Source organism: Engystomops pustulosus, unplaced genomic scaffold, assembly GCF_040894005.1.
Source record: "Engystomops pustulosus unplaced genomic scaffold, aEngPut4.maternal MAT_SCAFFOLD_185, whole genome shotgun sequence".
Classification (NCBI taxonomy): Eukaryota; Metazoa; Chordata; class Amphibia; order Anura; family Leptodactylidae; genus Engystomops; species Engystomops pustulosus.
Window position 1 is genome coordinate 149,307 of NW_027285065.1, and position 14,537 is coordinate 163,843.

The following is a 14,537-nucleotide window of genomic DNA, read 5'->3' on the forward strand; positions in this document are numbered from 1 at the left end:
CCGCGGCATCTAACGGGTTAAGCACCCGCGATCGGAGACAACTCCGATCGCGGGTGTTACACTGGGGTGCCGGCTATTAGTTACAGCCGGCACCCCGAGTTTCCCGATGCCGGTTCGGCTCTGATCCAGAGCCGAGCCGGCATAAGCGCCGTGGCGGATATATCCGCCACTGAGCGCTAAGTCACTGCGCTCCGTGGCGGATATATCCGCCGCGGAGCGTGAAGGGGTTAAGGATTGTAGCTTAAGGCTCCGCCCCATTTTTTGAATTCTGACCTGCGTGGCTTTATATGGTTATAACTTCTGAACACTGTTACTTATCTAAACAATTCTAAGATAGTTTTTTTCATCACATGTTGTACTTCATTTTAGTGGTAAATTTTGGCAGATAAGTTTTGCGTTTATTTACAAAAAAAAAAGGAAAAATGAAATTTTTTTGAAAGATTTCCCATTTTCGAAATCATTGTGTTTTCAGGCAGAAGATTTACCACCTAAATACATTGCTGAATATCATTTCCCATCGTCTGCTTTACATTTTTTAAATGTCTGGGTAAATTATTTTGACGTCACGCGCTTACAAATCGAATATTGCTTTTCCGGATTTTCAGAATTGACTATTTTGGGGATAAATACAGCTTTGAATGAAATTTTACATATTTAGCATTAAAACCCCTGTATAATCCCCCATTATCAGATCTGCCCCCCTCATACTATCAGAAACAGCTTTTACGAAGATTGTTAACACCTTGAGATCTTCATGGTAATTGAATCAAATGGAAGTGAAATTTAGAATGGTGTCTACCTTCTATCTAGTTGGGTTACATTTGAGCCCAGCAGAATTGTAATACTCACATCCCTTACATTGTTCAGAATGTTTTATTTGCACTGAATGAAGTTTGTCGCCTCACTCTCCTCCATAGTTAGCCGGGATGGGTCTGTATCATGGAGTAGGCGTCTCTCCATTTATGGAAGAGCTGATTTGTCCTACCCTACTGACGAGCCGGTGAAGTGTTCAGAAATCTGAAAGGAAATTCCAATTTTTTTCCTTAAACATCTCCGAGCCGCTATAGTGTCTCTGTGTAAATGTTATGAGCATTGTAATTCAGCAAATCTCCTCCCGTCAGCTGTTGGATTGCGTTTCAAAACACAAAGTAAACTCCACATGTGAACGAAGCCTCTAGAAGTGATGCAACTAGTCAGGGAGGACAGGAATGAGAGGACGTCTTTATTGTACAAACACAGAAACACAGAAGTCACGTGACATGCGAGAGGGCGGCTGCTAACCCCAACTTCTTCTCCTCCAGGACCAAGGATGGACAATTGTTTGCTCCATACGTATCCCAGGCCACCCACAGGGTTAGGAATGGAGGAAGCGGTTGAAAGCGTTATACGCAGACTCCAGATCGAATAACATTTGTCTGACTTGGGAATCATCCAGTTCATCGGAAGCGGACATGCTGCTCAACTTCTGTAACCTGTGGACAAATAGGAGTCAGCGATGAGTGGATACCCCACAAGGCACACTCACACAGCTGATGAGAGGAGATTTGCGACAAAGCGCATGCGGTAACGCCAGCAATGCTAGAGAGGGATAAGACGCACGGCCTGTCTCACCATTGGCTGACTTTCTCTCTTCCCTCAAAGTCTGGGGGCAGGTGGCTCATCCTATTCATGGTCTCCATCAGCTCGCGGAGGTCAGGCTGGATCTGTGGGGACAGAGCAGAGCGAGTGGAGGTCAGTCACGGATGATGGGGGTTAGAAGACGTCATCATTGGGCGGCCTAGAATTATCTCATGGTGCAGGAGTGAAGAGATGCATAACTAGCGGCCATGTTACCTCATCCATTGCCCGGATCTCCAAGCGAAGCTTGTCCATCACAGTGATGAAGAGCTGCAAGAAGAGAAGACATCCAGTGTAACGACATACAGACACCTACGGAGCGCGGATTAACCCTACAAATCATCATCAGCCGCTCACCGATACAATATCTGCAATGCAACGATTCAGGTTTCCCTTGTCATCCTTGATGGTGATTGGTCGATCCTCCTTGATTCGCTCCATTGCCAGAGGACAGTCCAGCTATTTTAGGAAGGAGCAGATCCAGAAATTAGTGCTCAATCATCATTATTATTAGCACTGATCAGTCACAGACAGAGGGGGCGCTACAGTCTCCTGCAATACAAACTATTGCTCCCTTTCCAGCCTCTCCACGGCCTGATCATCAATATGGGCGGTTATAGAGGAGCAGAGACAGATTTTACGTCCATATACAAAAGAATTTCATTTCAATTTACCATGTAGTCTGTTGCCATGTTGTCTCCATGGTAACAGACTACAATCAAACCCTGTGTAGTCAGATTCTGCAGTCTCATACACTTCCATCTGATAAAAGGACAAACCAGCCAGACTTTCTCAGACAACGGGGGTCATTTACTAAGGGCCCCAATCGCTATTTGTAGTCGCGTTGCACGAAAATTACCATTTTGTGGCGAATTGCCCCCGGGTTCTTGATGCACGCAATCGGATTGTGGTGCATCGGCGCCGGCATGCACACGACGGAAATCAGGGGGGGGGGGGGGGGTGGTCCGTCGGAAAACCCGACAGATTCAGAAAAACCGCTGTATTTAAAAAAAAAAAAAATATATATATATGTGTTGCTCGACACGCGCTTACCTGTACCCAACATAAGACGGTGACACCTGATGGACATCGCACTACCTTAGTGAATCGCCGGAAGACCCAAATCCTCCACAGAGAACGCAACGCTGGATCTCGACAGAATCGGCTAAGTAAATCTGCCCCAATGTCTCAGGGGGATCGGCACAGGATTGTAAATTAAAGATTGATTGTGTACAGCGCTGGTGGTGGCAGAATAACCTCAGACTCACCCTGTACTTTCTGCAGAAGTCATCGATGGAACCGACCTCAGCCCCCTGCACCTGCTTAAAGGCGGCTTTATATTGGACCAGGAGGCGGGAGCAGGCAGCGGTGTATCTGCAACACATTATATAGACATATTCACACACAGACAAAGGGGAGGGACATGTACAGAGGAGGAGGAGTACTACAGGGGAGGGACATGTACAGAGGAGGAGGAGGAGGAGGGGTACTATAGGGGAGGGACATGTACAGAGGAGGAGGAGGAGTACTACAGGGGTGGGACATGTACAGAGGAGGAGAGGTATTACAGGGGAGGGTCATATACGGAGGAGGAGGAGAAGGAGGGGTACTACAGGGGAGGGACATGTACAGAGGAGGAGGAGTACTACAGGGGAGGGACATGTACAGAGGAGGAGGAGTACTACAGGGGAGGGACATGTACAGAGGAGGAGAGGTATTACAGGGGAGGGACATGTACAGAGGAGGAGGAGGAGGAGGAGGAAGTACTACAGGGGAGGGACATGTACAGAGGAGGAGAGGTATTACAGGGGTGGGACATGTACAGAGGAGGGGGAGAAGGAGTACTACAGGGGACGATCATGTACAGAGGAGGAGGAGGGGTACTACAGGTGAGGGTCATGTACAGAGAAGGAGGAGGAGAACTACAGGGGAGGGACATGTACAGAGGAGAGGTATTACAGGGGAGGGACATGTACAGAGGAGGAGGAGGAGGAGGAGGGGTACTACAGGGGAGGGACATGTACAGAGGAGGAGAGGTATTACAGGGGAGGGACATGTACAGAGGAGGAGAGGTATTACAGGGGAGGGACATGTACAGAGGAGGAGGAGGAAGTACTACAGGGGTGGGACATGTACAGAGGAGGAGGAAGTACTACAGGGGTGGGACATGTACAGAGGAGGGGGAGAAGGAGTACTACAGGGGAGGGTCATGTACAGAGAAGGAGGAGGAGTACTACAGGGAAGGGACATGTACAGAAGAGGAGACGGAGGGGTACTACAGGGGAGGGACATGTACAGAAGAGGAGGAGGAGGAGGAGGAGTACTACAGGGGAGGGTCATGTACAGAGAAGGAGGAGGAGTACTACAGGGAAGGGACATGTACAGAAGAGGAGACGGAGGGGTACTACAGGGGAGGGACATGTACAGAGGAGGGGGAGAAGGAGTACTACAGGGGAGGGTCATGTACAGAGAAGGAGGAGGAGTACTACAGGGAAGGGACATGTACAGAAGAGGAGACGGAGGGGTACTACAGGGGAGGGACATGTACAGAGGAGGAGGAGGAGGAGGAGGAGGACTACAGGGGAGGGTCATGTACAGAGAAGGAGGAGGAGTACTACAGGGAAGGGACATGTACAGAAGAGGAGACGGAGGGGTACTACAGGGGAGGGACATGTACAGAAGAGGAGGAGTACTACAGGGGACGGTCATGTACAGAGAAGGAGGAGGAGTACTACAGGGAAGGGACATGTACAGAAGAGGAGACGGAGGGGTACTACAGGGGAGGGACATGTACAGAAGAGGAGGAGGAGTACTACAGGGGACGGTCATGTATGGAGGATGAGGAAGAGTATTAAAAGGGAGGGACATGTAGGGAGGAGGAAGGGTACTACAGGGGAGGGACATGTACAGAGGAGGAGGAAGAGGGGTACTACTGGGAAGGGACATGTACAGAGAAGGAGGAGGAGTACTACTGAGAAGGGACATGTACAGAGAAGGAGGAGGAGTACTACTGGGAAGGGACATGTACAGAGAAGGAGGAGGAGTACTACTGGGAAGGGACATGTACAGAAGAAGAAGAGTAATAGAGGGGAGGGGCATGTACAGAGGAGGAGGAGGGGTATTACAGGTAGGGTCATGTAGGGAGGAGGAAGGGTACTACAGGGGAGGGACATGTACAGAGGAGGAGAGGTATTACAGGGGAGGGACATGTACAGAGGAGGAGAGGTATTACAGGGGAGGGACATGTACAGAGGAGGAGAGGTATTACAGGGGAGGGACATGTACAGAGGAGGAGAGGTATTACAGGGGAGGGACATGTACAGAGGAGGAGAGGTATTACAGGGGAGGGACATGTACAGAGGAGGAGAGGTATTACAGGGGAGGGACATGTACAGAGGAGGAGAGGTATTACAGGGGTGGGACATGTACAGAGGAGGGGGAGAAGGAGTACTACAGGGGACGATCATGTACAGAGGAGGAGGAGGGGTACTACAGGGGAGGGACATGTACAGAGGAGGAGGAGGGGTATTACAGGGGATGGACATGTAGGGAGGAGGAGGGGTATTACAGGGGATGGACATGTAGGGAGGAGGAGGGGTATTACAGGGGATGGACATGTAGGGAGGAGGAAGGGTACTACAGCGGAGGGACATGTACAGAGGAGGAGGAGGGGTACTACAGCGGAGGGACATGTACAGAGGAGGAGGAGGGGTATTACAGGGGAGGGACATGTATGGAGGAGGGGGAGAAGGAGTATTACAGGTAGGGTCATGTACGGAGGAGAAGGAGGGGTACTACAGGAGAGGGACATGTAGGGAGGAGAGGTACTTCAGGGGAGGGTCATGTACAGAGGAGGAGAGGTATTACAGGGGAGGGACATGTACAGAGGAGGAGGAGGAGAGGTACTACAGGGGAGGGACATGTACAGAGGAGGAGAAGTACTACAGGGGAGGGACATGTACAGAGGAGGAGAAGTACTACAGGGGAGGGACATCTACAGAGGAGGAGGGGGAGGAGGAAGTACTACAGGGGTGGGACATGTACAGAGGAGGGGGAGAAGGAGTACTACAGGGGACGATCATGTACAGAGGAGGAGGAGGGGTACTACAGGGGAGGGTCATGTACAGAAGAGGAGGAGGAGGAGGAGTAGTAGTACTATAGGGGACGGTCATGTACGGAGGATGAGGAAGAGTATTATAAGGAAGGGACATGTAGGGAGGAGGAAGGGTACTACAGGGAAGGGACATGTACAGAAGAGGAGACGGAGGGGTACTACAGGGGAGGGTCATGTACAGAAGAGGAGAAGGAGGAGGAGGAGGAGTACTACAGGGGAGGGACATGTACAGAGGAAGAGGAGGGGTACTACAGGGGAGGGGCATGTACAGAGGAGGAGGAGGGGTATAACAGGGGAGGGATATGTACAGAGGAGGAGGGGTATTACAGGGGAGGGACATGTACAGAGGAGGATGGGTATTATAGGGGAGGGACATGTACAGAGGAGGATGGGTATTATAGGGGAGGGATGTACAGAGGAGGAGGAGGGGTATTACAGGTAGGGAGGAGGAAGGGTACGACAGGGGAGGGATATGTACAGAGAAGGAGGAGGGGTATTACAGGGGAGGGACATGTAGGGAGGAGGAGGAGGGGTATTACAGGTAGGGTCATGTAGGGAGGAGGAGGAGGGGTACTACAGGGGAGGGACATGTACAGAGGAGGAGGAGGGATATAACAGGGGATGGACATGTAGGGAGGAGGAGGGGTATTACAGGGGATGGACATGTAGGGAGGAGGAAGGGTACTACAGCGGAGGGACATGTACAGAGGAGGAGGAGGGGTATTACAGGGGAGGGACATGTACAGAGGAGGAGGAGGAGGAGGAAGTACTACAGGGGTGGGACATGTACAGAGGAGGGGGAGAAGGAGTACTACAGGGGACGATCATGTACAGAGGAGGAGGAGGGGTACTACAGTGGAGGGTCATGTACAGAGAAGGAGGAGGAGTACTACAGGGAAGGGACATGTACAGAAGAGGAGACGGAGGGGTACTACAGGGGAGGGACATGTACAGAAGAGGAAGAGGAGGAGGAGGAGTACTACAGGGGAGGGTCATGTACAGAGAAGGAGGAGGAGTACTACAGGGGAGTGTCATGTACAGAAGAGGAGACGGAGGGGTACTACAGGGGAGGGACATGTACAGAAGAGGAAGAGGAGGAGGAGGAGTACTACAGGGGAGGGTCATGTACAGAGAAGGAGGAGGAGTACTACAGGGAAGGGACATGTACAGAAGAGGAGACGGAGGGGTACTACAGGGGAGGGACATGTATAGAGGAGGGGGAGGGGTACTACAGGGGAGGGTCATGTACAGAGAAGGAGGAGGAGTACTACAGAGAAGGGACATGTACAGAACAGGAGGAGGAGGAGTACTACAGGGGAGGGACATGTACAGAAGAGGAGGAGGAGGAGTACTACAGGGGACGGTCATGTACAGAAGAGGAGACGGAGGGGTACTACAGGGGAGGGACATGTACAGAAGAGGAAGAGCAGGAGGAGGAGTACTACAGGGGAGGGTCATGTACAGAGAAGGAGGAGGAGTACTACAGGGAAGGGACATGTACAGAAGAGGAGACGGAGGGGTACTACAGGGGAGGGACATGTATAGAGGAGGGGGAGGGGTACTACAGGGGAGGGTCATGTACAGAGAAGGAGGAGGAGTACTACAGAGAAGGGACATGTACAGAACAGGAGGAGGAGGAGTACTACAGGGGAGGGACATGTACAGAAGAGGAGGAGGAGGAGTACTACAGGGGACGGTCATGTACGGAGGATGAGGAAGAGTATTATAAGGGAGGGACATGTAGGGAGGAGGAAGGGTACTACAGGGGAGGGACATGTACAGAGGAGGAGGAAGAGGGGTACTACAGGAGAGGGTCATGTACAGAGGAGGAGGAGGGGTACTACAGGGGAGGGTCATGTACAGAGAAGGAGGAGGGGTACTACAGGGGAGGGTCATGTACAGAGAAGGAGGAGGGGTACTACAGGGGAGGGTCATGTACAGAGAAGGAGGAGGGGTACTACAGGGGAGGGTCATGTACAGAGAAGGAGGAGGAGTACTACTGGGAAGGGACATGTACAGAGAAGGAGGAGAAGTACTACTGAGAAGGGACATGTACAGAGAAGGAGGAGAAATACTACTGAGAAGGGACATGTACAGAGAAGGAGGAGAAATACTACTGAGAAGGGACATGTACAGAGAAGGAGGAGGAGTACTACTGGGAAGGGACATGTACAGAAGAAAAAGAGTACTAGAGGGGAGGGGCATGTACAGAGGAGGAGGAAGGGAATTACAGGGGAGGGATATGTACAGAGGAGGAGGAGGGGTATTACAGGGGAGGGACATGTATGGAGGAGGGGGAGAAGGAGTATTACAGGTAGGGTCATGTACGGAGGAGAAGGAGGGGTACTACAGGAGAGGGACATGTAGGGAGGAGAGGTACTTCAGGGGAGGGTCATGTACAGAGGAGGAGAGGTATTACAGGGGAGGGACATGTACAGAGGAGGAGGAGGAGAGGTACTACAGGGGAGGGACATGTACAGAGGAGGAGAAGTACTACAGGGGAGGGACATGTACAGAGGAGGAGAGGTATTACAGGGGAGGGACATGTACAGAGGAGGAGGAGGAAGTACTACAGGGGTGGGACATGTACAGAGGAGGAGGAAGTACTACAGGGGTGGGACATGTACAGAGGAGGGGGAGAAGGAGTACTACAGGGGAGGGTCATGTACAGAGAAGGAGGAGGAGTACTACAGGGAAGGGACATGTACAGAAGAGGAGACGGAGGGGTACTACAGGGGAGGGACATGTACAGAAGAGGAGGAGGAGGAGGAGGAGGAGTACTACAGGGGAGGGTCATGTACAGAGAAGGAGGAGGAGTACTACAGGGAAGGGACATGTACAGAAGAGGAGACGGAGGGGTACTACAGGGGAGGGACATGTACAGAGGAGGGGGAGAAGGAGTACTACAGGGGAGGGTCATGTACAGAGAAGGAGGAGGAGTACTACAGGGAAGGGACATGTACAGAAGAGGAGACGGAGGGGTACTACAGGGGAGGGACATGTACAGAAGAGGAGGAGGAGGAGGAGGAGGAGGAGGAGGACTACAGGGGAGGGTCATGTACAGAGAAGGAGGAGGAGTACTACAGGGAAGGGACATGTACAGAAGAGGAGACGGAGGGGTACTACAGGGGAGGGACATGTACAGAAGAGGAGGAGTACTACAGGGGACGGTCATGTACAGAGAAGGAGGAGGAGTACTACAGGGAAGGGACATGTACAGAAGAGGAGACGGAGGGGTACTACAGGGGAGGGACATGTACAGAAGAGGAGGAGGAGTACTACAGGGGACGGTCATGTATGGAGGATGAGGAAGAGTATTAAAAGGGAGGGACATGTAGGGAGGAGGAAGGGTACTACAGGGGAGGGACATGTACAGAGGAGGAGGAAGAGGGGTACTACTGGGAAGGGACATGTACAGAGAAGGAGGAGGAGTACTACTGAGAAGGGACATGTACAGAGAAGGAGGAGGAGTACTACTGGGAAGGGACATGTACAGAGAAGGAGGAGGAGTACTACTGGGAAGGGACATGTACAGAAGAAGAAGAGTAATAGAGGGGAGGGGCATGTACAGAGGAGGAGGAGGGGTATTACAGGTAGGGTCATGTAGGGAGGAGGAAGGGTACTACAGGGGAGGGACATGTACAGAGGAGGAGAGGTATTACAGGGGAGGGACATGTACAGAGGAGGAGAGGTATTACAGGGGAGGGACATGTACAGAGGAGGAGAGGTATTACAGGGGAGGGACATGTACAGAGGAGGAGAGGTATTACAGGGGAGGGACATGTACAGAGGAGGAGAGGTATTACAGGGGAGGGACATGTACAGAGGAGGAGAGGTATTACAGGGGAGGGACATGTACAGAGGAGGAGAGGTATTACAGGGGTGGGACATGTACAGAGGAGGGGGAGAAGGAGTACTACAGGGGACGATCATGTACAGAGGAGGAGGAGGGGTACTACAGGGGAGGGACATGTACAGAGGAGGAGGAGGGGTATTACAGGGGATGGACATGTAGGGAGGAGGAGGGGTATTACAGGGGATGGACATGTAGGGAGGAGGAGGGGTATTACAGGGGATGGACATGTAGGGAGGAGGAAGGGTACTACAGCGGAGGGACATGTACAGAGGAGGAGGAGGGGTACTACAGCGGAGGGACATGTACAGAGGAGGAGGAGGGGTATTACAGGGGAGGGACATGTATGGAGGAGGGGGAGAAGGAGTATTACAGGTAGGGTCATGTACGGAGGAGAAGGAGGGGTACTACAGGAGAGGGACATGTAGGGAGGAGAGGTACTTCAGGGGAGGGTCATGTACAGAGGAGGAGAGGTATTACAGGGGAGGGACATGTACAGAGGAGGAGGAGGAGAGGTACTACAGGGGAGGGACATGTACAGAGGAGGAGAAGTACTACAGGGGAGGGACATGTACAGAGGAGGAGAAGTACTACAGGGGAGGGACATCTACAGAGGAGGAGGGGGAGGAGGAAGTACTACAGGGGTGGGACATGTACAGAGGAGGGGGAGAAGGAGTACTACAGGGGACGATCATGTACAGAGGAGGAGGAGGGGTACTACAGGGGAGGGTCATGTACAGAAGAGGAGGAGGAGGAGGAGGAGTAGTACTATAGGGGACGGTCATGTACGGAGGATGAGGAAGAGTATTATAAGGAAGGGACATGTAGGGAGGAGGAAGGGTACTACAGGGAAGGGACATGTACAGAAGAGGAGACGGAGGGGTACTACAGGGGAGGGTCATGTACAGAAGAGGAGAAGGAGGAGGAGGAGGAGTACTACAGGGGAGGGACATGTACAGAGGAAGAGGAGGGGTACTACAGGGGAGGGGCATGTACAGAGGAGGAGGAGGGGTATAACAGGGGAGGGATATGTACAGAGGAGGAGGGGTATTACAGGGGAGGGACATGTACAGAGGAGGATGGGTATTATAGGGGAGGGATGTACAGAGGAGGAGGAGGGGTATTACAGGTAGGGAGGAGGAAGGGTACGACAGGGGAGGGATATGTACAGAGAAGGAGGAGGGGTATTACAGGGGAGGGACATGTAGGGAGGAGGAGGAGGGGTATTACAGGTAGGGTCATGTAGGGAGGAGGAGGAGGGGTACTACAGGGGAGGGACATGTACAGAGGAGGAGGAGGGATATAACAGGGGATGGACATGTAGGGAGGAGGAGGGGTATTACAGGGGATGGACATGTAGGGAGGAGGAAGGGTACTACAGCGGAGGGACATGTACAGAGGAGGAGGAGGGGTATTACAGGGGAGGGACATGTACAGAGGAGGAGGAGGAGGAGGAAGTACTACAGGGGTGGGACATGTACAGAGGAGGGGGAGAAGGAGTACTACAGGGGACGATCATGTACAGAGGAGGAGGAGGGGTACTACAGTGGAGGGTCATGTACAGAGAAGGAGGAGGAGTACTACAGGGAAGGGACATGTACAGAAGAGGAGACGGAGGGGTACTACAGGGGAGGGACATGTACAGAAGAGGAAGAGGAGGAGGAGGAGTACTACAGGGGAGGGTCATGTACAGAGAAGGAGGAGGAGTACTACAGGGGAGTGTCATGTACAGAAGAGGAGACGGAGGGGTACTACAGGGGAGGGACATGTACAGAAGAGGAAGAGGAGGAGGAGGAGTACTACAGGGGAGGGTCATGTACAGAGAAGGAGGAGGAGTACTACAGGGAAGGGACATGTACAGAAGAGGAGACGGAGGGGTACTACAGGGGAGGGACATGTATAGAGGAGGGGGAGGGGTACTACAGGGGAGGGTCATGTACAGAGAAGGAGGAGGAGTACTACAGAGAAGGGACATGTACAGAACAGGAGGAGGAGGAGTACTACAGGGGAGGGACATGTACAGAAGAGGAGGAGGAGGAGTACTACAGGGGACGGTCATGTACAGAAGAGGAGACGGAGGGGTACTACAGGGGAGGGACATGTACAGAAGAGGAAGAGCAGGAGGAGGAGTACTACAGGGGAGGGTCATGTACAGAGAAGGAGGAGGAGTACTACAGGGAAGGGACATGTACAGAAGAGGAGACGGAGGGGTACTACAGGGGAGGGACATGTATAGAGGAGGGGGAGGGGTACTACAGGGGAGGGTCATGTACAGAGAAGGAGGAGGAGTACTACAGAGAAGGGACATGTACAGAACAGGAGGAGGAGGAGTACTACAGGGGAGGGACATGTACAGAAGAGGAGGAGGAGGAGTACTACAGGGGACGGTCATGTACGGAGGATGAGGAAGAGTATTATAAGGGAGGGACATGTAGGGAGGAGGAAGGGTACTACAGGGGAGGGACATGTACAGAGGAGGAGGAAGAGGGGTACTACAGGAGAGGGTCATGTACAGAGGAGGAGGAGGGGTACTACAGGGGAGGGTCATGTACAGAGAAGGAGGAGGGGTACTACAGGGGAGGGTCATGTACAGAGAAGGAGGAGGGGTACTACAGGGGAGGGTCATGTACAGAGAAGGAGGAGGAGTACTACTGGGAAGGGACATGTACAGAGAAGGAGGAGAAGTACTACTGAGAAGGGACATGTACAGAGAAGGAGGAGAAATACTACTGAGAAGGGACATGTACAGAGAAGGAGGAGAAATACTACTGAGAAGGGACATGTACAGAGAAGGAGGAGGAGTACTACTGGGAAGGGACATGTACAGAAGAAAAAGAGTACTAGAGGGGAGGGGCATGTACAGAGGAGGAGGAAGGGAATTACAGGGGAGGGATATGTACAGAGGAGGAGGAGGGGTATTACAGGGGAGGGACATGTAGGGAGGAGGAGGAGGGGTATTACAGGTAGGGTCATGTAGGGAGGAGGAAGGGTACTACAGGGGAGGGACATGTACAGAGGAGGAGTAGGGGTATAACAGGGGAGGGACATGTAGGGAGGAGGAGGGGTATTACAGGGGATGGACATGTAGGGAGGAGGAAGGGTACTACAGCGGAGGGACATGTACAGAGGAGGAGGAGGGGTATTACAGGGGAGGGACATGTATGGAGGAGGGGAAAAGGAGTATTACAGGTAGGGTCATGTACGGAGGAGAAGGAGGGGTACTACAGGAGAGGGACATGTAGGGAGGAGAGGTACTTCAGGGGAGGGTCATGTACAGAGGTGAAGGGGTACTACAGAGGAGGGACATGTAGGGAGGAGGAGGGGCACTACATGTACTTACTCGCTGGGTGAAACACAATCCTTAATATACGCCTTTTCCAGGGCCTGTAGAGTCTTTACCACAGCAAACAGCTCGGCCATGTTGTCGTACCTACAAGATAAGGCAGTACAGGTGATGCACCCTACCCGGGATGTACACAGGAATATAAAAACCTTCCCTTTATCTTTTAATGTGGATCCAGAATCATCCTGGGAAACAGGATGACCAGCGCCTGAGCTCTCTGCCGTCCCCGCCGTGCTCTGCGCCTGAGCTCTCTGCCGTCCCCGCCGTGACCAGCGCCTGAGCTCTCTGCCGTCCCCGCCGTGACCAGCGCCTGAGCTCTCTGCCGTCCCTGCTGTGACCAGCGCCTGAGCTCTCTGCCGTCCCTGCTGTGACCAGCGCCTGAGCTCTCTGCCGTCCCCGCCGTGACCAGCGCCTGAGCTCTCTGCCGTCCCTGCTGTGACCAGCGCCTGAGCTCTCTGCCGTCCCTGCTGTGACCAGCGCCTGAGCTCTCTGCCGTCCCTGCTGTGACCAGCGCCTGAGCTCTCTGCCGTCCCTGCTGTGACCAGCGCCTGAGCTCTCTGCCGTCCCTGCTGTGACCAGCGCCTGAGCTCTCTGCCGTCCCTGCTGTGACCAGCGCCTGAGCTCTCTGCCGTCCCTGCTGTGACCAGCGCCTGAGCTCTCTGCCGTCCCTGCTGTGACCAGCGCCTGAGCTCTCTGCCGTCCCTGCTGTGACCAGCGCCTGAGCTCTCTGCCGTCCCTGCTGTGACCAGCGCCTGAGCTCTCTGCTGTCCCTGCTGTGACCAGCGCCTGAGCTCTCTGCCGTCCCTGCTGTGACCAGCGCCTGAGCTCTCTGCTGTCCCTGCTGTGACCAGCGCCTGAGCTCCCTGCTGTCCCTGCTGTGACCAGCGCCTGAGCTCCCTGCTGTCCCTGCTGTGACCAGCGCCTGAGGCAGGCTATTCCACAGATTGATAGTTCTCATAGTAAAAAAGCTCTGTTGCCTCTAGTGATTAAACCTTGATTTCTCCAGACGGAGACAGTGCCCCCTCGTCTTTTGATTTGGTTTAATCTGAAACAATTTACCACCATACTTTTTTGTATGGATCATTCATATATTTATATAAATTAATCATGTCCCCTCCTAGACGTCTCTTTTCCAGACTAAATAAATCTAGTTGTCAGAAAATCTAATATGACTTTAAATAACTAACAGCTAAAATAATAAGGGTGAAAAAAACCCAAACCGCTGTGGAGGTTACAGAAAATCCGGTACAAGCAATTTTCACCTTTTCTAACACCTCCACAACGGACAGGAGAGGCCAGAGAAATACACAATAAGGGTGGGACTACTGCTGGAAGATCTAATGTCCTATTTATAGTTCGGAAGAAGGTGAAAGGGTTCTTCCAAGCGGCTGCCCTGCAGATCTGCTCTACGGACGCAGGGGCCCTCTATGCCCATGACGTGGAGACCATCCCTGGAGTTGGGAATAGTAGTCTTTAGTCTTGCAGTGGTCGCTTTACCCACAGATGCTCCTTTGTTTTTCCCCAGAAGATGAATGAGCATATGATGTGATTGCAGAAGTCTTCTGTAGCTTTAAGGTATACAGATGATGAAGGAAGAACAATGGATTGTT

General features: G+C 52.6%; 1 protein-coding gene across 3 annotated transcripts in view; it reads right to left on the reverse strand.

The window, feature by feature from the left end:
- Positions 1-1,201: 1,201 nt before the first annotated feature.
- Positions 1,202-14,537, reverse strand: part of VPS28 (VPS28 subunit of ESCRT-I) — a 41,205-nt gene continuing 27,869 nt past the window's right edge. For all 3 annotated transcript variants that reach the window (XM_072131965.1, XM_072131966.1, XM_072131967.1), the window contains 6 exons: positions 12,925-13,014; positions 2,886-2,991; positions 1,975-2,076; positions 1,834-1,887; positions 1,612-1,703; positions 1,202-1,472 (listed from right to left, as the gene is read on the reverse strand). In XM_072131965.1, coding sequence (XP_071988066.1) covers positions 1,355-1,472; positions 1,612-1,703; positions 1,834-1,887; positions 1,975-2,076; positions 2,886-2,991; positions 12,925-13,014 — 562 coding nt within the window. In that variant the 3' untranslated portion in view covers positions 1,202-1,354. The remainder of the gene's footprint in view (positions 1,473-1,611; positions 1,704-1,833; positions 1,888-1,974; positions 2,077-2,885; positions 2,992-12,924; positions 13,015-14,537) is intronic.